At 43.2% G+C, this 21,994-nt stretch overlaps 2 protein-coding genes across 3 annotated transcripts in view; one reads left to right on the top strand and one right to left on the bottom strand.

Annotated features, from left to right (window-relative positions):
• Nucleotides 1-11,245, top strand: part of NEK9 (NIMA related kinase 9) — a 46,100-nt gene extending 34,855 nt beyond the window's left edge. The window contains exons 19-22 of the mRNA XM_003356752.4: nt 1,677-1,897; nt 2,920-3,081; nt 5,086-5,304; nt 7,848-11,245. Of these exons, the coding sequence (XP_003356800.1) occupies nt 1,677-1,897; nt 2,920-3,081; nt 5,086-5,304; nt 7,848-7,970 (725 nt within the window). The 3' untranslated portion in view covers nt 7,971-11,245. The remainder of the gene's footprint in view (nt 1-1,676; nt 1,898-2,919; nt 3,082-5,085; nt 5,305-7,847) is intronic.
• Nucleotides 13,861-21,966, bottom strand: ZC2HC1C (zinc finger C2HC-type containing 1C). Of its 2 annotated transcripts, XM_001925963.4 has the most exons (3): nt 21,845-21,966; nt 19,696-21,025; nt 13,861-14,427 (listed from the first exon to the last, which is right to left on the bottom strand). In XM_001925963.4, the coding sequence occupies exons 2-3, from the start codon at nt 21,004-21,006 to the stop codon at nt 14,164-14,166; spliced, it is 1,575 nt and encodes a 524-aa protein (XP_001925998.1). In that variant the 5' UTR covers nt 21,007-21,025; nt 21,845-21,966; the 3' UTR covers nt 13,861-14,163. The 2 variants fall into 2 exon arrangements, with proteins under 2 accessions (XP_001925998.1, XP_020955191.1); XM_021099532.1 differs by having other exon boundaries at nt 19,696-21,966.

The following is a 21,994-nucleotide window of genomic DNA, read 5'->3' as shown; positions in this document are numbered from 1 at the left end:
CTATAAATATTTCCATAGTGTGAAATGTGAAAAGCAGGTTGCAGCAGACTAAATGCCCTTTTATAAAGTTCAAAAATAAGCAAAATATATTTTGCTTAAAGATACATAAATATGTGATAAAAAAATTTTTAAGAAACATTGAAAACACACAATAAATCAGAGTAGTTCCATCTGGGTAGGAGGCCAGAGGAAGAACTTTGCAAGGCAGACAAAGCAATAATAGGTAATATCCTAGGTCAGCACTGTCCCATAGCTTTTTCTGCAGCGTTGGTAACGTTCTATATCTGTGCTGTCCAGTATAATAGCCACCAGCCACAAGTGGCTGTTGAACACTTGAGAAGTGGCTCTTGTAACTAAGGAACTGATTTTTAAATTTTATTTAAATTTAAATAGCCATGTATGGCTAGTGGCTCTCATATTAGAAAGTAATTGTACTTTCACATAGTAGATTCATATATGTTGATTTTGTTAGGCATCTGTACTTACTCATATGTTAAAAATAGTCAATGTATATGTTAAATGTAACATAATTTGTAGAAGGCATTTAAAACAAAAAAGCAAGCTTCAGAGCTTATTTTGGCATCTATAGTTCTGCTGCTTTGGTAGGATCCCAGTGTGGCACCATCAGTCCTCAAGCCAATACACTGTACACCATGCAATTCTTTCTTTTCTTTTTTTTTTATGCTTTGGCAAATTACTTCTTAGTTAAATATACATATATATATATATATATATATATATATATACACACTTTTTTTTTTTTTTTTTTGGCCAATGTTAAAATTCAGTTTCATTTCCTGACTGCACATCAGCTCACTTTCATTAAAGGTAACTTGGAATATGCTGCATGATATTAAAAGAGCCAGCCATCATATTTTTAAAGTTCTTACAAATAGTCATTAAAGAATTTAATGGGAGTTCCCGTCGCAGCGCAGTGGTTAACGAATCCGACTAGGAACCATGAGGTTGCGGGTTCGGTCCCTGCCCTTGCTCAGTGGGTTAACGATCCGGCGTTGCCGTGAGCTGTGGTGTAGGTCGCAGACACGGCTCGGATCCCAAGTTGCTGTGGCTCTGGCATAGGCCGGCGGCTACAGCTCCAATTAGACCCCTAGTCTGGGAACCTCCATATGCCGTGGGAAGTGGCCCTAGAAAAGGCAAAAAGACCCAAAAAATAAATAAATAAATAAAATGATCTTTTAAAAAAAAAAAAAAAGAATTTAATGAATTTAATAGTTGAGACTTCTCCGTTTGGGTGTTTCCCCAGAAAAGGAGTTAATGGTGAGCATATTTGGCAACTTTTAAGAGGTGTTTTGGCTTAAATGTAGAAGAACTTTGTATACAAGATGAATGTTTGAAGGACGGTGGAGTTGATACATCCATTCAGGGGTGGACGCAGTGGTTGGGATGAGTATTCAGTAATGCTGTAGAACCTTGTTAATCTGCTGTGGACGTAAGATAAGCAAGTTTGGGAAGTAGGAGTGAGTATTGTTATAAAGGTATTGATGTACAATACCTTGTGTAAAAATTCAAAATTTAATCCCAAGTACTTGACTGACCCTGTTGCTATTGCACTTCATGCCACTGTAGGAACCTCCCCAGGGGCCAGTGGGGCTCTCAGATGGTAAGTTTTCCTTGCTGCTCAGTAAATCTCTGTTTTTGTGCCGTGTGTCTGTCAGTGGTTCAGAGCTCTAGCCCAGGCGGTGGTGGTGGTGGTGGTGGTGGCGGTGGCGGTGGAGAAGAGGAGGACAGTCGGCAGGAATCTGAAACTCCTGATCCAAGTGGAGGCTTCCGAGGAACAATGGAAGCAGACCGAGGAATGGAAGGTTTAGTCAGTCCCACAGAGGCCATGAGGATCAGTAGTGGGGCCAGCAGCTCCTGTCCTGGCTGGCTTCGAAAGGTAATTCCTTCCGTAGAATTACCTTTGCAGGGACTAGAAAGGATCTTCTGTTTCCCATGTCCTGTTCAAGTGCTTTGCAGCAGGCATCTAGGTTTCTGATTTCAGCCTGAACCGAAATCACCTAATCTCTAATCCTTTTTCTTCCTGACAAGAAAAGATATAAGATGTTCATGTTACTTAAATGAATGGAAATTAACGCAACCTTTCTTGAAGGCAGTTTTTGTCATGCATGCGTGCAAGGATCAAGCTTATAGAGATTTTGTACTGTGGTTCATAGAAGTAAAATATTGGGGAATTGGAATCCCGTACAGTAGAGAAATGCTTTATGAGTGTTGAAGTACAGACAGTAAAAATGTTGGAGTGTATTTGTATGGAAAGGTGGTTACAACATATGGCTGTATAGAAAAGGATGGAATACCTGTGCAGCATGACCTATTGTTTTAGAAAATATGCAGTGCATAGAGGAATATTTACCACGAAGGCTATATACTGATCATTTTAACAGCAGTTGTCTGTGAGTAATGTAATTACTGGGATTTTTATCATTTTCCTTTGTATTTTCGTATTTTCTACAGTTAACATTTAGAGAAATTTAAAATTTTTTACCAAAAAAAAAAAAAAACTCATAGGTTTAATGTCCCTCTATAATAAGATTAAATTTGATAGCTCCTTAGGAATATGAATGGAGAAAGCAGCACAGAGTTCTATCTAAAGCTTCAGCCTCCGCCTTTAACAGCCTGGCAGTTGGTCTCAGTAGCATCACCTTGGAGCTTCCTAATTTAACTGAATAGCCTGTGAAGACTAAGTATGTTGCGGAAACAGACCAGACACTCTAGACTGTTTTTGAGTTTGAATTTACTCCTCTGAGGAAGGGATGGCCCGATGTTGACAGGTAGGGTGAGTTGTGTTGTAGCCACAACTGTCCTGTCCCACTAGAGGGTGCTGATGTCACAACAGAGTGAAGGCTATAGCTATATATAAATGTCTTACATAGAACTGATGAGATTCTTTCTTATACATAGGAGCTGGAAAATGCAGAATTCATCCCTATGCCTGACAGCCCGTCTCCCCTAAGTGCAGCTTTTTCAGAATCTGAGAAAGATACTCTGCCCTACGAAGAGCTGCAAGGATTCAAGGTGGCCCCTGAAGCTCCTTTGGAATACAGGCCCCCAGCAGGAGCTTGGGTAACTGAGTTTTTACCTTTAAATCACAACTAGGTAAACTGGCTACTAGCTCTGCCCAGTCCTCCAGGCCTCCCTGTCTCCTCCTCTAGCTTCATTGGTTTCCCAGTTGCCCTGCATCGACTCATACTGTCTGTTCAGTAATGCCTAAAACCTCTACCCAAGGCCAAGCTGCTTTCTGTGGAAAAGTATTTATTCTTTTACATTTGTGATAGGTACACACCTTTCTACACCATGTGATTGTCTTTCTTTTCTCTCTACCTCAGAAGTACCAAGATTGAAATGCCAAAATTCAAGTACAATTTTTCATGACACTGCTAGGGTAGGTTGGTGATTCTTTTTTTTTTTAATCTTTTAGCGTGCACCCACCCATGGCATATGGAGGTTCCCAGGCTAGGGGTCAAATCGGAGCTGTAGCCACTGGACTACGCCACAGCCATGCCAGATCCGAGCCCTGACTTCGACCTATACCACAGCTTGTGGCAATGCTGGATCCTTAACCCACTGAGCAAGGCCGGGGAATCAAACCTGTATCCTCACGGATACTAGTCAGATTCGTTTCCGCTGAGCCATGACAGGAACTCTGGTGATTATCTTAATTAAGTAAGCAATTATACTTGTAGTGTAGTGAGGAGCAACACATGTATATCTAACTTTGGTAGAAATCAAATTATGCTAAATATCTGAATAAAACTGTAAACCAAGGGTTAAACAAACTTTTTCTAAAGGGCTACATAGTAATTATTTCAGGCTTTGAGGATCATACATCTCTTGCAACCAACTCAGCACTAACATTGTAGCACAAAAGCAGTCATAGGTAATACATATTGAATGGGCATGCTGATGTTCCAATAAAGCTTTATTTACAAAAATTGGCAATAGGCTGGATTTGGCCCATGGGCTATCATTTGTTGACCCTTGCTATAAACAAAGTACAGTAGAAGAAGGGAGAAAAAACCAGGCTAGGGTAATTGAAAAGCTTCCTATAAGAGGAAATAAAACCTTTGAGACTTCAAGATAAACTAAATTTAAATTTCTGTGTCAGGGAGTTCCCATTGTGGCTCAGTGGGAATCCATGAGAACATGGGTTCGATCCCTGGCATCGCTGCATGAGCTGCAGCGTAGTAGGTCTCAGATGAGATTCGGATCCCGAGTTGCTGTGGCTATGGCATAGGCTGGCACTTCAGCTCCGATTCGACCCATAGCCTGGGAACTTCTCTATGTCACAGGTGTGGCCCTAAAAAAATAAATAAATAAAATAAATTCCTCTGTCAATTAGCCACTTTTTTTTTTTTTTTTTTTTTTTTTGGCTTTTATGGCCGCACCGATGGCATATAGAAGTTCCTAGGCTAGGGGTTGAATCAGAGCTGCAGCTGCCGGCCTACGCCATAGCCACAGCAAAACTTGGGATCTGAGCCATGTCTTCAACCCACACCACAGCTCAAGGAAACTGAGGATCCACTAAGCGAGGGCAGGGATTGAATCTGCATCCTCGTGGATACTAGTTGGGTTTGTTACCTGCTGAGTCATAGTGGGAACTCCAGTTAGCCTTGAATTGTTTTGGCAATCTTGTTTAATGAACACCTCTCAAATCTCTTCTAAGGTGTGATCCACATTTCATGAATATGGACACTTTGAATCACATTATCCTCACTGTGATCAGAAAGATTTATTCCAATCAAATTGGGCTTTCCCCTACTTCAGCATTTTAAATAGGAAGATACCAGTGACTAAAATTTTTCTCAGATTCCTCCAAAATAGATGATTATTCTTTATCCTTACCATAATGGAGACTGAGGCACTGGGAGTTCTCTTGCTCTGTTAAGTTAGAGCCAGGTTCTGTTGTAATCCCAACAGTTTTCTGTTTCTTTTGCGTTTACTTCATGTGCATATGTGTTTTATCTTGTTAATTTAAAAGTAAAATCTGACAGCACTTAGAGGACATTTGGACTGGGGAGCCGTAGCATCTGGAAGAACCTCCTATGACCCTTCTCACCTCTCTCTTAGCCACCTCGGCTGAATGCAGGAGGAACAGGAGCATGCACTGGGAAGGGAACACCTTTGACCACTCCTGCCTGTGCATGCAGCGCTCTGCAGGTGGAGGTTGAGAGATTGCAAGGTTTGGTGTTGAAGTGTCTGGCTGAACAACAGAAGCTCCAGCAAGAAAACCTTCAGATTTTTACCCAACTGCAGAAGCTGAACAAGAAATTAGAAGGAGGGCAGCAGGTGAGAGCACTAAAAGAATAATTCAATTTCTAATTCTCTTTTGAAGAATCACAGAAACAAAACACCAAGGACTGAAATAGACTTATTCCTTGCAAGTACTTACTGTTTGATGATCTAACTTTTGTAATTAATTCCAGAAGCCTTGGGCCTTGTTAGGCACCTGGATTGAATCATTTTCATCACCTAACTTCTGTTTGTTACCTTTGTTTTTTCTTTTACTTACTATGAAAAACTTTAAACATTACAATTCAGCAAACACCAATAGATCCACCATCTAGGTTAACAGTTGCTGTATTTGGTTCATGTGTGCGTGTGTGTGTATGTATGTATGTGTATGCTTAAAATATGTGTAGGTATATATCTGCGTTATTTAAATGATGGGTGAGGTATTTGTGTGTGTATTTTTTTCTCTTTCCTTTCTTGCTAAACCATTTTCAAGTAAATTATGAAAGAGCCTCTCTAAATGCTTTATTACACATATCCAAAAATAAAGACAATTGAAGTTCTCTCTGTGGCGCAACAGGATCAGCCTCAGAGCAATGTCTCTGGAGCACTGAGATGCAGGTTTGATCTCTGGCACGGCACACTGGGTTAAGGATCCAGCATTGCCACAATTGTGGCATAGATCTGATCCCTGGCCAGGGAGCTCCACATATTGGAGGGCAGCCAAAAAAAGGGTGAAAAAAAGGGAGAAAAAATAAGACATTCATTCTCTAGGATTATCACAGTACGATTATTACAACACAAATAACACTAATATTCTCAATTCTCATCTAGTACCCAGTCGATACTCAAATTTTCCCACAAACATGTCCTTTATAGCTTTTTTTTTTTTTTTTTTTGGTCTTTTTTTTTTTAGGGCCTCACCCACGGCATATGGAGGTTCCCAGCTAGGGGCTGAATAGCTGCTAGTGTATGCCACAGCCACAGCAATGCCAAATCCAAGCCATGTCTGTGACCTACACCACAGCTCACGGCAACACCGGATCCTTAACCCACTGAGCAAGGCCAGGGATCAAACCTATGTTCTCACGGATGCTAGTCAGATTTGTTTCTGCTGAGCCATGACGGGAATTCCCTTAATAACTTTTTCATCAGACCAGAAACCTGTCAAGAACTCCTTGTTACATTGTTCTATCTCTCGTGTTTTTGTTTGGTTTGGTTTGGTTTGGTTTGGTTTTAATCTAGAACATTTGCCTCTACCACCACCACCACTCCTCCTTTCTTTCTTTTTTTTTTTTTTTTTTTTTTTTTTTTTTTTTTTTTTGCTATTTCTTGGGCTGCTGCCGTGGCATATGGAGGTTCCCAGGCTAGGGGTCTAATCGGAGCTGCAGCTGCCAGCCTATGCCAGAGCCACAGCAACACAGGATCTGAGCCACATATGCAACCTACACCACAGCTCGAGGCAACGCCGGATTGTTAACCCACTGAGCAAGGGCAGGGACCGAACCCGCAACCTCATGGTTCCTAGTCGGATTCGTTAACCACTGCGCCACAACGGGAACTCCACCACTCCTCCTTTCTTAAAAAAATTTTTCATGGCATTGGCTTAAAGAAGCCAGGTCAGTTGCTTAACAGAATGTCCTACAGTCTGAATTTGTTTTATTTCCTTGAGACATTGCTTAACCTGTTCTTTTGTCACCCTGTCATTTCTGTAAACTGGAAGTTAGACTTAAGCTTGATTAGATTGAAGTCAAACGTTTTAGTAAAAATGCTTCAGCAGTGATGCTGCTTGCATTGTTTCTAAAGGGCCACAGTATTACTCTATATAGAGTGAACTAGGATAGGGAAATACTGTCCACCCTTGGCTTTGCCATTTACCAGCTTTATGTATTTGGACAAATAATGTTTCTGTGAGCCCTAGTTTTCACCTAAAAAAAGAAAATAGTAGCACCCACCTTGTGTGGATTAGATGAAATAATGCCTGCGAAAGTACTTCGAAAAGTAATATATACACTTGAGGTAAGCATGAGGTGATTGTCAGCTGAAGCAGACAGGATTATTTTGCCTAGGGCTGTTTGGGTTTTAAAAGAGAGTTCTGCCTCCCAGAAAATCCTATAGTCCTGAGAAATCCAGAACAGTTGGTCACCTTACCTGCAGCAAATGTACAGGTGAGGACTTACCTAAGTCCTGTTATTAAGGTAGTGTTATAAGCTTCTTATAAAACTGTGGCTACACATTCTTAGAGGTTGGCATTGAAAGTCTAGTCCTGGAGTCCCCCTTATGGCTCAGCAGGTTAAGAACCGGCATGGGGGCCATGAGGATGCAGGTTCAATCCCTGGCCTTGCTCATTGGGTTAAGGACCCAGCATTGCTACAAGATGCTGCATATGTCACAGATGTGGCTCAGATCCAGCGTTGCTATAGCTGTGGCATAGGCCAGCATCTGCAGCTCCACTTCAGCCCCTAGCCTGGGAACTTCCATATGCTGCAGGTGCAGCTGTAAAAAGCAAAGAAAAGAATTTAAAGAAAGGAAAATCCAGTCCTGAACTGCTCTAACTTAGGTGGGTATTGTTAACGTGGAACTGTGTTTTATCTGGACAGGTCGGGATGCATTCCAAAGGAACTCAGACAGCAAAGGAAGAGATGGAAATGGATCCAAAGCCTGACTTAGATTCAGATTCCTGGTGCCTTCTGGGAACAGACTCCTGTCGACCCAGCCTCTAGTCTCCTGAGCCTGTATAGCCTCCAGGAACCTTGGATCCAGAGACCTTCACAGCACACTTACTGAATGCAGAGAGCGCTTTCCTGGCTTTGTTCACTTGCAGACAAGGAGCGCAAGGCGGAGGCTCTGAAGCACTTTCCATGTACACTTGGAGAGTAGCGTTGCCTATTAGATAGGATCTAGGAGTGGTTTTGTGTTGGAAAATGGAAGGGCCCCATGGCCCTGGCTTGGTCCTCAGTGACTGCCATAGCAACAGCAGCTCTGTACCACATCTGGTGATTTCCACCTTTGAAGAGGAGACACAATGCTCACCTTAATTTTGCTGGTAGCAGCTTATATCTCATTTATCATTTTCACCATTAATTGGAAGCTGCCTTGGAAATTCAGCACGAGTCATTGCACCTCTGGGTGGAGGAGGTTCAAGTGTAAAGCTGGAGTGGGCTGGAACCAGATGTGGCCCAACCAGGTTCATCTGGAGAATGGTGAAGTATTCTAAGCCTTCTCAGGAGCCTGAGTCCAGGAAAGTATGTCCCGGTGGAGTCAGTCTTGGGCTTGTTTTCAGGAAGTTCAATTACTTTGTGCAGCTAAATGCTTTAGGAGGAACAGTGGGCTTAGATTGCTTTTCCTCTGAGGGTTGAGTGAAACTTCTTCATTGAGTAGAGAAAGAAGGGCAGGCCCCTCCTCATCTCACAGCAGGAGTGTCAGGCTGTGGCCAGTGCAGGGTGGGACTTCCTAGCTTTGAAAGATTCCTCTGAGATGAGGCATCTCGGAGAGAACTGAGTCCTTAGGGCAGTAGGAATGGACTTCAGAGGAGAAACTGTGAGGGGCGATCCTCCTTCAGCTGCCTCTACTTGGTACCTTCGAGAGGACCTAGAGTGACTGAGTCTTCTGCCCCTGAGAAGGCTTCTTCTGCCTCTGCCTTCGTGGCTCTTAGGGTTCTAATCCTGACATCAGCAGCCCCAACCACTCTATTTCTGTATGTCTAGTCAGTATTTTCCCCCTTTTGATGTTTTATGAAGCCGTATCAGTGAATCTCTATCATCTTTCCTACTTGAGTGGCCCAAAGCCAGCACCGAGACCTGATAGTCCCTGAAGCGTAACAGAACAGGAGGAACCTGCCAAGTGAGAGGAATTTGGCTGAAAACTCCCTTCTAATCCCTGTGTCTTCATGTCCTTGTAGACAGGAGCAAGCTAGTTTTCCCAAGGAGAAAGAGTATCCTAGAAAGGTTTGATGATCTTACTTAAGGATGTGAGCTTTGTGTTTCTCCTGGGCCTTAGTATTTGGGGTCGCAGGAGCTGCCTTGATGAGTCTCACATCCTGCCTCCCTAGAAGGAGCTAAATTAATTTTTGTTTCATTTTCCTTAACCAAAAAAAATGAATGTTTGATATCTGTGTAATATTTTGGAAGGACCTGTGCCATGGAAGTTTTGCCACTTCGGTAAAATTGGTTATGTAAAGGTTGCTGCTCCAAGAAAACCCTACAGCTGGGGATGGGCAACTCTATTCAATGGGACCGTCTTTGGTTTGATATTCCCATTGTTTTCTCAATTCTGGGAAGCCTAGTACAATGGTACTAATGTAATCACTGAAGCCTTTTCTTAAAATAAGGGAAGGGGCCAACCTTGGACTAAAGTTACAAGTTCAGGGGACTTGGGGGTTTGCTATAAACCCTAACAATGGATTTTGGTTCATCATGTAAATGAAACTTTGATTTTTTTTTTTTTTTTTTTAAAGGACTGACTGGCCTTTCATGTTCTGTATCCTTCATGCTCACCATCTCAGCAGGCCTGAGAGGCAGGGTCAGTTTGGGTGTGAATCATGAGTATTGCTTCTGCCAGGGAACAAGGAACATGGGCATGTTGCTGAGATCGCGGGATGGAAGTGAGCACTGAAGGGAGGGTGAGAGCCTGGCTCTTGCTCTGGAGGGGAGTTACTCTAGAAGTGGAACACTGGGGTCGTTTCTCTAGCATGTTCCCTTAGGAAGTCTAGGTTTGCGGTTAATCTGGCTGAGAATCTTAAGTTCTGTGCCTTAGAGACAATTTGCACTTTCTCAAATTGTGCCTGGGACAACCATATGAATTTTTCCCACCAAAAAGCTATGCAAACAGAAACCAGTTCAAAGGTGGCAGCCATGCATCAGATTAAAAGTGAAAAGTGAGGCAGCAGAAATGTCTTTGAATGGTGTTCTGAGCTAACTCTCAATTGTGTCGTAATTTTCTTCTTTATGTAGTGCTAGGTGTTTGAAGTTTTCCCGTAGTATTGCTTTTGAGTTATAGTATAACCTGACGCTCCTCTACTCTGGCATTGTTGCTAAAGAATTAGCTTATTGTTAGCCACATGTTTGAAAGGTTGAGGGTGGAGTGGTTTGGCATTTCTGTTTTAAATAAACATTTAAACTCTCAGTCAGTTGTATGCCTCAGTGAGCCTATGCATGGACCTTAGTCACTGGGGAGAAAACACGCAGACTCTAGGCCTTCAGGAATCTTCGATTCAGTGAGTCTTTATATAAATAAATAGGTGGTCTTATAACAGAAACAGTGCAAGGGATATTTGCCTAGAAATAATCTTTGCTTCTTTCCACCTTTTCTTGCTAACAATCATTTTTGCTGCTACAACTTTATTTCCCCCCAAACGTCTAAAATATTTTGCTTAAACTGCAGAGGGAGAAGAAAATGAGCCATTAAAAGAGGAAGAGTCGTGTCTCGTACTCGTCTCCTCAGTCACAGTGGGTTTTTTCAAGTGATAATGCCAGTTTATGTTTGTAAAACTGTTTTCCCTTGAAAAGGTTGAACTGTATTTGGTCTCCCTGGCATAGCACAGCCAAGTTACAACTTGGCAGAACATTTCACTATAGTTTAAAGCAAGAACAGCCTTAAACTCACATTTCATTTGGTTTTGCCATATTTTTGGAAACATTCATAGTAGAACAACTCTGGAGCAAGAATGTATTGTAAATAAATGCTTTTAAATGAGCGTCCCTGGGCCTCCAAAGAAGTATTATTCATGATAGTGTCAGGGCAGAGTGGGCTTGTAGTCAGGACTACAAAACATGTCCCTTCGTACCAGAAAGCCAAGCATCATTTATTGCTTCAATGATTAACTATGGAAATAAACATGCTGATGACTAAACCTCCCAGATCATGAATGTTAGGGAGAAAAACACTATATCACATCTCTGCTTCCTCCTGTGTAGTTGTGAAAAGTGATAAATTGATGACCTACAGCAAATGTTGGCCAACGGTGCTCTGCTGCATTCAATACACTGCTCTTAAGAAATACTGTCTCAGCGTGTCTATGAATACCTTTCAATGAAGTGGGTTTCACCATGAGATTTTTCCCATTGCTTAACCTTTTGAACTTTAGAATTTATAGCATCTAATTGCACTAAAGTTTTTTGGTTAAAGTAGTATAACACATGGACATTAACAAGCAGCATTTATTTATCCTCTCTCATTGTCTACTATCCAGGAAGAGACTTAGATAGAAAAGGAAAGGGGGCTCTTAGATAGAAAAGGGGTTCTAGGAGTTCCCGTCGTGGCTCAGCGGTTAACGAACCCGACTAGCACCCATGAGGACAAGGGTTCGATCTGTGACCTTGCTCACTGGGTTAAGGATCCAGCGCTGCTGTGAGCTGTGGTGTAGGTCACAGGGCTCGGATCCCAAATTGCTGTGGCTCTGGTGTAGGCCACCAGCTATAGCTCCAATTGGACCCCTAGCCTGGGAATCTCCATGTACTACTGGGGCAGCCCTAAAAAGACAAAAAAAAAAAAAAAAAAAAAAAAAAGGGGGTTCTTACTTCTTCCCACGGGTCCAATAAAGCTAAATTTAAAAGGCTAATAGATATTCTTGATACCCTCCAGGCATGTTGAGGTCAAAGGGAACACCATGGCATTGATTTATTTCTCTAGCAGCATAAGAATAATCCTTCCTATGTCTATAGAAAGCACTCCCCCCACACACATTTGTTCTCCCTGGAGCGCCCTGGTCTGTGTCCTTTATAACATCATCCAGGAGTTCCAAACCAGGCAGACAAGGCAAATAAGTGAAGCAGGCCAGGCAGGGATGTGGTGTTCTGTGTGCTCCACCCCATGTGGAAGGAACAACTGATTCTGACCCCCACTCAGTTGGTACTCTGTAGGGCTGCAGGTCCAGGGTTTCCAAAACTTTTAGCTCCATATATGTTTAATGCTTTGTCAATCAAATAAAACAATATCTGTGGGGCAAAGAAGTCCACAGGCTATCACTTTGTGACCTTGGCCACTGCTCCTTCTAGTCAGCTATTGCTTTTACCATCAAGTGTGAAACTTAGAGTGGGTACCTCATTAAACTTGATTGGGGAATGGATAATTGGGTTAAAAATCCATTGTCTTGGGAGTTCCCATTGTGGCTCAGTGGTGACAAACCCAATGAGTAACCATGAGGATGCAGGTTTGATCCCTGGCCTCACTAAGTGGGTTAAGGATCTGGTGTTGCTGTGAGCTGTGGTGTAGGTTGGCAGCTGTAGCTCCAATTCAACACCTGGCCTGGAAACTTCCATATACTGCAGGTATAGTCCTAAAAAGAAAAAAAAAAAAAAATCAGTGTCTCTGCAAGCTTTCTTCAAATGGCCAACCAAAAGGCCCATTATGTAATAATTCTTTTTCTAACAGCTAAGAAGAGCATAAAGCAGGTATGCTGGTTTTTAAACATGATTTTTTTTTTCAGTCTAGTGTCTAGCAGTATCACAGCTAAAGCCTTAAACTTACATAGCAGATTGGTCTGATCTATTAGTTCAGCCACTCAGCAGAAGCTGCAGAAGAAATGGAACAAGAGTGGCCATCTGTAGTTTGGTAAGTGTGGTTTTGTGGTCTGCCCAATCCCCTTTGCCCAGGCCAGGTTGGGTGTTTTTTCTCCAGTATTTTAAACTAACAATTTCATTGATGCTCTCAGGACAATAAATCTTACTAGTATTTCAGATCTGTTCTGCAAGCTTCATCCCACCGGAACTGATACTACCCTCAACAGACATTTCCCTTATCACTTCTCCCATCTAACAAGTCTTAGGACTCACTCCTTTTATTATTTGTTTAAAGTACCAAGACCCATTTATTGTTGGCCTCATTAGGAATGTTACTTGCAGTAGACATGATTCTGCCTAAAGAAAATTTTAAAGATCTGGTACCTTTCTTTCCTTTCAGAGTTTACTTTCTAAAATAAAAGTTTACCATGGTATCATCAGCAGAAACATGTGACACTGCCATGTCCCATTTTGCTTGGATGGTACATTTTGCTGCCTCATTTAAAAAGTCATCTGATTTGAGAGCAGAATGCTAGAAGTAGCTGAAACTGAAGTTCTTCCTTTTTTTTTTTTTTTTTTTTTTAAACATATGAAATCCTTTGGGAAAAAACTGCAGAGACATGGTGTGCTTTTCCCATCCCTACCCTGAAAGTACACAAAGATTAGGTTCCCTTTAGTACACAGTATACCATGGGGAGGCTTTAGGACATACTGGCGCCCTGACCTTCCAAAATTATACTGACTTGGCCAGGACCATGTCCAGGGAGGTAATTTGCCTTACAACAAAAGCGTTTTGTTTTGTTTTTTTATAAGAGATACCATGGTCCTCTGATACCAGTTCATTCTAACGAGCCAAATTCTTGCAAGAACAAGAAGAGTTAACAGGAACCACAAGCATACATGCAGAGCCGTGGCAAGAAGACACAGCAGGGAGTTCCTGCTGTGGCACAGTGGGTTAAGAATCCAGCATTGCTGCTGCTGTGACATAGGTTGTAACTGAGGCTCTGATTCAATCCCTGGCCTGGGAACTTACATATGCTGTGGGTCTGACCCTCAAAAAAAAAAAAAAAAAAGCAAATGCAGACACTTCACTAGCACAAACCACAAGTCAGGCTTTGAAGAAGAGAGCTTTAATGTTGCCTACTGGCTGCTCTTACGTGTCTTCATCCATCAGTTCCCAGGGCAAGGACATCAGGCATACTAGCCTGAGGTGATGATTTAGTGGGAAGCCAAGGCTTCCTTCTGCCTCCTGCTGCTTGGCAATGATCTCTCCTCACTGATTTCAGCTCTGCAGGCAGATCTCAGAAATATAACAGTTCAGGTCTTTCTGCTCTGCATCAAATTATTCTACTCCCATTTACTGCTTCAGAGAAGCAGAGCCTTCTGGACTACAGAGGAGGTTTCCACTGTTGTCTGCTCAACTGTCATACTTCCTTGGAGGCGGAGGACGGCTCTTGATGGTCTTACACTTGGGAATGTGCCGCTCAGCCACCTTAGGAGCAAAGTGGCGGCTACAGTGAGGACACTGAATGTAGTCTGGATTTTCTGCAGGCAGGATGGGAGGCAGGTCTGAGGGGTTTCCCCCTTTGGCAATTACATGTTGTATCTGCCGAGCCTGACGGAGGGTACGGATGAAAGATTCATGCTTCTGTCTCCAGTTGCTCTTCCGAGGAGGTTCAGCCTGAGTTGAAGGAAGAGAATCATTTAACTTGGTGTCTATCTCATCCTCTTCCTAAGTCTCCGTTAGAATGACCGGAAGGGGAATTCCCATCATCGTCATGGCTCAATAATTAATGAACCCCACTAGGATCCATGAGGGTGCAGGTTCGATCCCTGGCCTCACTCAGTGGGTTAAGGATCTGGTGTTGTGTGAGCTGTGGTGTAGGTCACAGATGCGGCTCGGATCTTGCGTTGCTGTGGCTGTGGTGTAGGCTGGCGGCTGCAGCTCCGATTGGATGCCTAGCCCAGGAACTTCCATATGCTGCCCTAAAAAAAAAGGATGTTAAGACACAAGGTCAAAGAAAACAGGAAAGGAGCAACAAGGATAACTGACTTGCCAGAGTGGAGACACGTAAACTAAGGGCCTTCAAAGTCCTGAGAGGCAAGCTGGTCTTCCCAGCAGAACCCCTGAGAGGTTCAGTGCTTAGAAACAGAGGTGGTGGGAAGAGGGGAGGGGCAGGGCTGAGAAGAGGCTGGCCTGCAGGGCTCCTCTCCCACCTTCCACATCCAGGTGTCCAGTCCTCCCAGAACTCCCTCGGGAGGAACTGAACCAAACAGGTTTCAGACTCAGCACATCCAGGCACAGTGGAGAACGGGGTTAATCTAGGAGCTGAAAAATGGAGATTTTTTTTTCAGGGAGCCGGGTGTGACACACCCACAGCACATGAAAGTTCCCCAGGCAGTGCCAGATCCTTAACCTGCTGCACCACAGCAGGCACCCCTGAAAATGGGGATTAAGGACAAGCATACATGATGAATTATGGAATTAACTGTCAGCCTCCTTATCCCACTCAGCACCCTCACAGGAGACAAGAGTTCTCTGGATGCACTAAGCAGTTGAGAGAAAGCCATCAGATGCTGACTCTGAGGTACCCCAATTAAAAGGCTCACAGTTTGGAGTTCCCATCGTGGCACAGTGGTTGGCAAGTCCGACTAGGAACCATGGGATTGTGGGTTCGATCCCTGGCATTGCTCAGTGGGTTAAGGATCCAGCGTTGCCATGAGCTGTGGTGTAGGTAGCAGATGCAGCTCGGATCCCGCATTGCTATGGCTCTAGCATAGGCCAGCAGCTACAGCTCTGATTGGACCCTTAGCCTGGGAAACTCCATATGCCACGGGAAGTGGCCCTAGAAAAGGCAAAAAGACAAAAACAAAAAACAAAAAAAAAAAAACCTCACAGTTTGATAACCTTAAGATGAAAACCCTCAGTCAACAAGCCCCACCTGAGCTTAAATATGAATGGACAGTCAAGGATACCCAGATATTTGAGTAAAACTCTAACAAGGGAAAGATCAAAACAAGTACATGAGAATGCACATGCACACACACTCAGGAAGCAGCAACAAGGCAAGTAGCAGACCAAAAAAAACGTAATATCAATAACAGAGTATTTGAAGAGTGTGTCTAATGAAACAAAAACAATATATATACTGTGAAAAAGGAATGAGAAAGAACTTTTATAAATACTGCAATAGCTAAAAGTAAAAATAGAAATAAAAAATGTTGTAAATAGTGTCAGAAAAATTATCCAGAATGGAAAAAAGGATCAAGATGGAAAATAGGAAAGATTAGAAAATCCAGTAAGTCCAACATTTGACTCAATAGGAGTTCAAAAAACAAAAACAAAACAAAACAAAAAAACAGCACAAGGAAGAAATTATTAAAGAAATAAGACAATAAACATTTCTAGAATTAAAGATCACTCCCTTGATTGAAATGGCCTACCCACAATCTGACATAGTCACTGTAGAATCTCAGAATAAAGACAGAGTATCCTGTAAGCTTTAAAAAAAAAAAAAAGATTTTTGTAAATCAACTATAAAAATAATAAAAAGGGAGTTCCTGTTGTTGCTCAGCGGAAACATGAGGATGAAAGTTCGATCCCTGGCCTCGCTATGAGGATGCAAGTTCGATCCCTGGCCTCGCTCAGCGGGCTAAGGATCCAGCATTGCAGTGAGCTGTGGTATAGGTCAAAGATGCAGCTAGGATCCCGAATTGCTGTGGCTGTGACATAGGCCAGCAGCTGTAGCTCCAATTTGACCCCTAGCCTGAGAACTTCCATATGCCACAGGTGCGGCCCTAAAAAAAAAAAGCAAGAAAAAAAAGAGATTTCACGTAATAGAGCAGAAAACAAAATGGCACATTGGATGCTAAAAAGCTAGTTGTAGGAGTTCCCTAGTCTAGTGGTTAAGGATCCAGCATTTTCACTGCTGTGGCTCAGATCACTGCTATGAGGAGGGTTTGATCCCTGGCTCGGAAGCTTCCACATCCACCAGGAGCAGCCAAAAAAAAAAAAAACCACCTGAAAGAATATGAGAGATGTTTGAGCATTTACAAAAACTTTAACAGGTACCTAAGATCAGACAGAGCATTTAGGGGAAAAAAAATCAGAAGAGGTATGTAGGAAAACAAGCAAATAAAAACAAGTCAGTTATTAAGTATGGGTGGGGCAGAACCTGTTTCACTCCACAGTGAAAAAAACTTATATGGTTATGATGTAACGTGACTACTAAAACTGTGATTCCACTACGGTGGGATATAGGAGAACGAGAAAAGTGGGAGGAGGGGCTATAAACCCACAGCATCCATAAGAGGAAGTCAGTTTGTACAGACAATGTGCAAAACTGCTAACACAAAAAAATAAGCATATTATTTAGAAACATGGAAATGCATACCAGAAGAGTCAGACCTGAAGGCTACTCCTGGGGGCTGGATGAGGGGTCAGAGGGGATGGGGCAGAACACTGCTGATAGACCACTAAGTACTACATGACTTGTTAATGTATCCAAATGTTATTTAGATGAAGATAAAGTTAACCTTAAAAAGAAGGAAAAAGAAAGAAAGCAGGTAGCTGCATGATGATAAATGTAGGAAGAGATTTTTACCAAAGGAAAAGGAAGGATCCATCAGGAGAATCTTACTGAAACAGACAAAGCAAGAGAACCAGAGTGTTAGGAACCTTGAGACTTGAATTAGGGGGAATTTCCTCACCTATATATGATACTTATTCTTTAATCCTTTTTTTTTTTTAATCTTTTTGTCTTTTTAGGGCCGCACCCACGGGCATATGGAGGTTCCCAGGCTAGGGGTCAAATCAGAGCTGTAGCCACCACCTACGCCACAGCCACAGCAATGCCAGATCCAAGCCACATCTGCGACCTACACCACAGCTCACAGCAACACTGGATCCTTAACCCACTGAGTGAGGCCAGGGATCGAACCTGCAACCTCATGGTTCTCAGTCAGATTCCTTTCCCCTGCTCCACAATGGGAACACCTTTAATTCTTCATTGTATTGAAATTTATTAAACTAACACTTATTCATCACAAAGCACGAAGATGTAAGTCTGCGCTCAAATGCCTAAGGTCCAGTAGAGAGTACCAGTCTGCTGGAAGTTACATGAATCTTAAAGGAAATAAGAACAATCACCTGTTCTTCTGGGTACACTGAAGGAGTGACAGAGAGACACTCAGCTTCCAAAGGTGCAAAGCTTTGGAATAAGACTTGGGACATTCCAAGGAGGAGAGTGCATCTCAGTCCAGATCCTTTCTGCCTTGGTGTCCTTAGCTTTGCTGACATGTTTCGGCAAAGCTGGGGCATCTGACCTCAGGAATCCAATTCTTTTGTTCCACTGCTACTATATTTGGAAATTTAAGAAATACAAGCGTCTTTTAGGTTCTGGCCAGAAATAAATCACTGTAGTGGGACAAAGAATACTCCAGTAGATTATTGGGTCGACCAGAAAGAAAACAGGAAAGAACAGGAACTGGTGATCACATTATCTGCAAAAGCAAAATGTTGGAAACTGGATTTCATGGAGATCATCGCTGACCATGGAAGGGACTTTCTTGTAGTTATTCCCCCATATTGTACGCAAAGAAATATAACTGCAAAGGACTTCTCCTAACAGCCATCACATAAATGTGAGTTTTTAAAGGCCCTGCAAATACACACATAACCTGTAAAGTGCTAACAGACCAGAGGTGCTAGCATAGCTGTGGGAGGGTTGGAAAGAAAGGAAAATAGAACACTCTCGGAGTTCCGGTCATGGCGCAGCAGAAACAATCTGACTAGGAACCACAAGGTTGGGCTGGGATCCCGAGTTGCTGTGTCTGTGGCCGTGACTGGCAGCTGTAGCTCCGATTCAACCCCTAGCCTGGGAACCTCCATATGCTTTGGGTGCGGCCCTAAAAAGCACAAAAAAAAAAAAAAAAAAAAGAATAACGCTCTGGTAGTTTATGAAACTCTAAAACTGGATGGGGCTTCGAGATTACGTGGTCTAGGCTTTCCCACACTTTAATCATTTGCATACCACTCTCACTTTATCCCCCATTATAGTTTTTCTTTAAATTCATGGTTCCTGGAAATCAAGGGCTTACTACGCAATATTTTTCTAATACACCTTAAGTTACTAAGATGAGAAATGTTTGTCAGCATGTCACACTTTGAGAAACACTCATGTACAACCCAAGTGGCATATTACCTTAACAGAATGGTAGGCTTATTCTTCAGACAACCATCTCCAGACATGACTGTCCAAATGTGCCTATGAAGTTCCCCCAAACTTATGAAAGTGTCTCCAAGTCCTTACTTTTTACAATCTAGTTTTTCCATAGCTAGAAATGTTAACCCAAAATAAAGTCCTCTACCTTTAAGGTGTTGACACTCGAAATGGGGAGAAAAAGAGTCCCAAACTTAATGGTACCTCATATATTTACTAAGAAGTTTCATCAAAGTTAATTGAAAAAGTATAGTTCTAGGAGTGGTAACAGGTCCTAATCTTGGGAGGTGGCAGGGTATATTGCAAAGTGTGAGGAATTCTCTGGGAGTGCTGAAACACTGCATAATTTTTTTCTTTATATTTTTCATGTCTTAAATTTTCTAAAATGTTTACTACTTTTATAATCAAAAGGACATATTTTTTAATTCTACATTTTGGAGTCATTCTGACCCAGATTTACATGCTGACTCTGCCATTAAAAGCTATTTGTGAACTCAGACAAGTTAACCTGAGACTAAATTTTGAAACTGATAAAGAGATACTGAAATCTTCCCAGGGTTGTGGTGACAATATCACAGTGACTGGCACACAGTAGTAATCAATAAATGTTAATTCTCGCTTTCTCCCCACATGACGCATGACACATGACATTTTTCTAAAGAAAACAGATGAGGATATAACAGGCTCACACCCCCATTCAAAGGCAAATCATTAAAGGCCCTTGTTACCTTGACTGAGGCCGATCCCTTCCAGTTCAAGTACTGCTCTAGTTCTGTGCCCTTAGCCCGGGCCCTGGAGGAGTCAAAGACTTTCCTCTTGGAACCCCGCATCCTGCTGCAGACATTGGAGTGTCTCTCAAGTCTGAGCAAGAGAAATTTCCGTCCACAGTGGCTGCACGCACCCAGTTCTGGCTCTTCAGTGGAACAGCTGGAACCCAAGGAGTCTGGGGCCCTAGACAAGCTAGAATGGCAGGTAGATCTCTGCAAAGCACTGGGTGGCATTTCTGAAGCCTGAGAAAACTTCTCCTTCAGCGGCCCTGAGACTCGGTCTCGGATTTGGTTATTGCTTGCCATCAGTCCTTCCCTTTTGAGCTTCTGAATTCCATGATCAGAGAACTGGAATGGACTAGAATTTTCTTGAGACCGTCCCCAAGTTTCATCGTCTCCTACATCTCTACTGAAGACCTCCGCAGACTTGAATTCTGGGGAGAAGATAGGTTTGTGTGAGGTGTTACTCTTGCCTTTAACTCTCCTCCTGGGTAGTGCCATTCTCCTCTGTAGCTCTCTTTTTTCATTTTCTTCAGCCTGTTCTTTCTTCTTCTGGATCCTTCTGAGTTCCTCCTCTGTCTTCTTCAGCTTTTCCCTCAGGAGAGTCTCTTTTCTTCGGATTTCCTCCTCTAAACTCTCCCCTGCAGCTTCTAGTCTTTGGATCTGCATCCATTCCATCCTGCTGGGGTTTGCCACAACCCTCTCCTCCTGAGTGGCAGCAACGGAACCAACCACAGATGAATTCACCCAGTTCCTTGAACCAAAACTGCTGTATGAGAGCTTTCTTGGCTGATGGGATCTTAGAGAGACATTCTGGTCCCCATCAGTGCCAGCCTCACCTGTACTACGGGACTTCCGGTGAAACACAGGTTTCAGTGGGTATGCTCGGTCCACCCCAACTCGCTTCTTTGTAAAGGGGATGAATTCCTGGATATTTGCTTTGGGATACTGGGATTGAGGGCCTGATGAGTAAAACAAACCTTTTCTCGAATCTTGCTGGCTTATTTCAGCACAGTGGGGATAGGAGCAGCTCCAGGCTTTCATGCTGGTGTTCCATTTGGGGTGAGTGTAGAGCTTATCTAGTGTCAGCTCTTTGTTGCTCAAAAGCTCCTGCTGGAAATTATTCCTCAGGTGCCCCATAGAAGACCGCTGGGAAGAGTCACCTTTTTCATAGGGATCTTGCTTAACTGAATGGAGCTCTGGAGCTTCCCTTTTATTATATGGGAACATAATGCCCACAGGCAGAGTCAGTGCCAACTGGAGGCCAGCCATTCAGGGCTTGGACAGAAGCCTAGGGGAGATTTAAACCAGACATATGTGAGGAGTTTGTCTGAGGTTCATCTCAGCTGTGAAAGTAAACTATTTCTACACTTGTCTTACCCACAGTTTCCCTTAGACTTTTTAGGGACAGTGCTGCTAGGTCTAGCATTTGATAAGCGCTTATTATGTCCTATGGGTGCTTATTAGGTCCTAAGGATAGAAAAAGGGAATGTGATACAGGTGTTCCTGCCACCTAGCTTTCCTTTATATATATCATACATAGTGATGCTCCTGCTTACACAGTATACTCCGTAGCAGGCGGAATGAGCTATTGGGCTGAAAGTCAGTTTTCAGTCAGGACAAGCAGCATCCCCTCGCCGGCTCCAGTTTCTTCACCAGTAAACTGAGGGGTTCACTTAAGAGTTAGATGGCTGGAACTTAGGGACCTTAGGACTCCAAGTCCCGCTCCACCATTTTACAGGTAGAAAACTTCAGCCTGTTGGTAAGCAACTGGCACAAACTGCTCTCAGGACTTCCCGCCTGCTGGAACCGTGCTGGACCCCAAAGTGCAGAGAGCCGGCTCAAGGCCTGCAGCAAGTGCCTGGCTGGCAAACCCTCTCGCAAGGTGTCCTCGCAGCGCAGATGGCGGAAGGTCGGTAACCTGAGAGGCGGAGAACACCTGATCTGGCGGGGTTCATATCCGGAACGCATAAGTCCTGTTCTGTCCTGGAGGGTCAGCCGGGTAGCCCCACTGGAAACTCTGCTTTAGGGACAAGTGCTCGCTCTTCAGTCTCTCGGGCCCTTGGGAGGTCGAGGTGCTGACCCCATATCTTCCCGCCCTTCCGCGTACCTGTTCTAGCAGACGGCTCCTGCTCAGGGGAAACCCCAGAATTTAGTTTTCCAGACCACACACCACCCTCCCAACCGCCCGCCGCCGTGCAGGCGCTGTTGGCGGGCCTCTGTTATTCCTGTTGCCTGGAGACCGAAGCGCATGCGCACC

The sequence above is a fragment of the Sus scrofa genome, chromosome 7, assembly GCF_000003025.6.
Source record: "Sus scrofa isolate TJ Tabasco breed Duroc chromosome 7, Sscrofa11.1, whole genome shotgun sequence".
Lineage (NCBI taxonomy): Eukaryota > Metazoa > Chordata > Mammalia > Artiodactyla > Suidae > Sus > Sus scrofa.
This window is presented reverse-complemented; position numbering and strand designations above follow the sequence as displayed.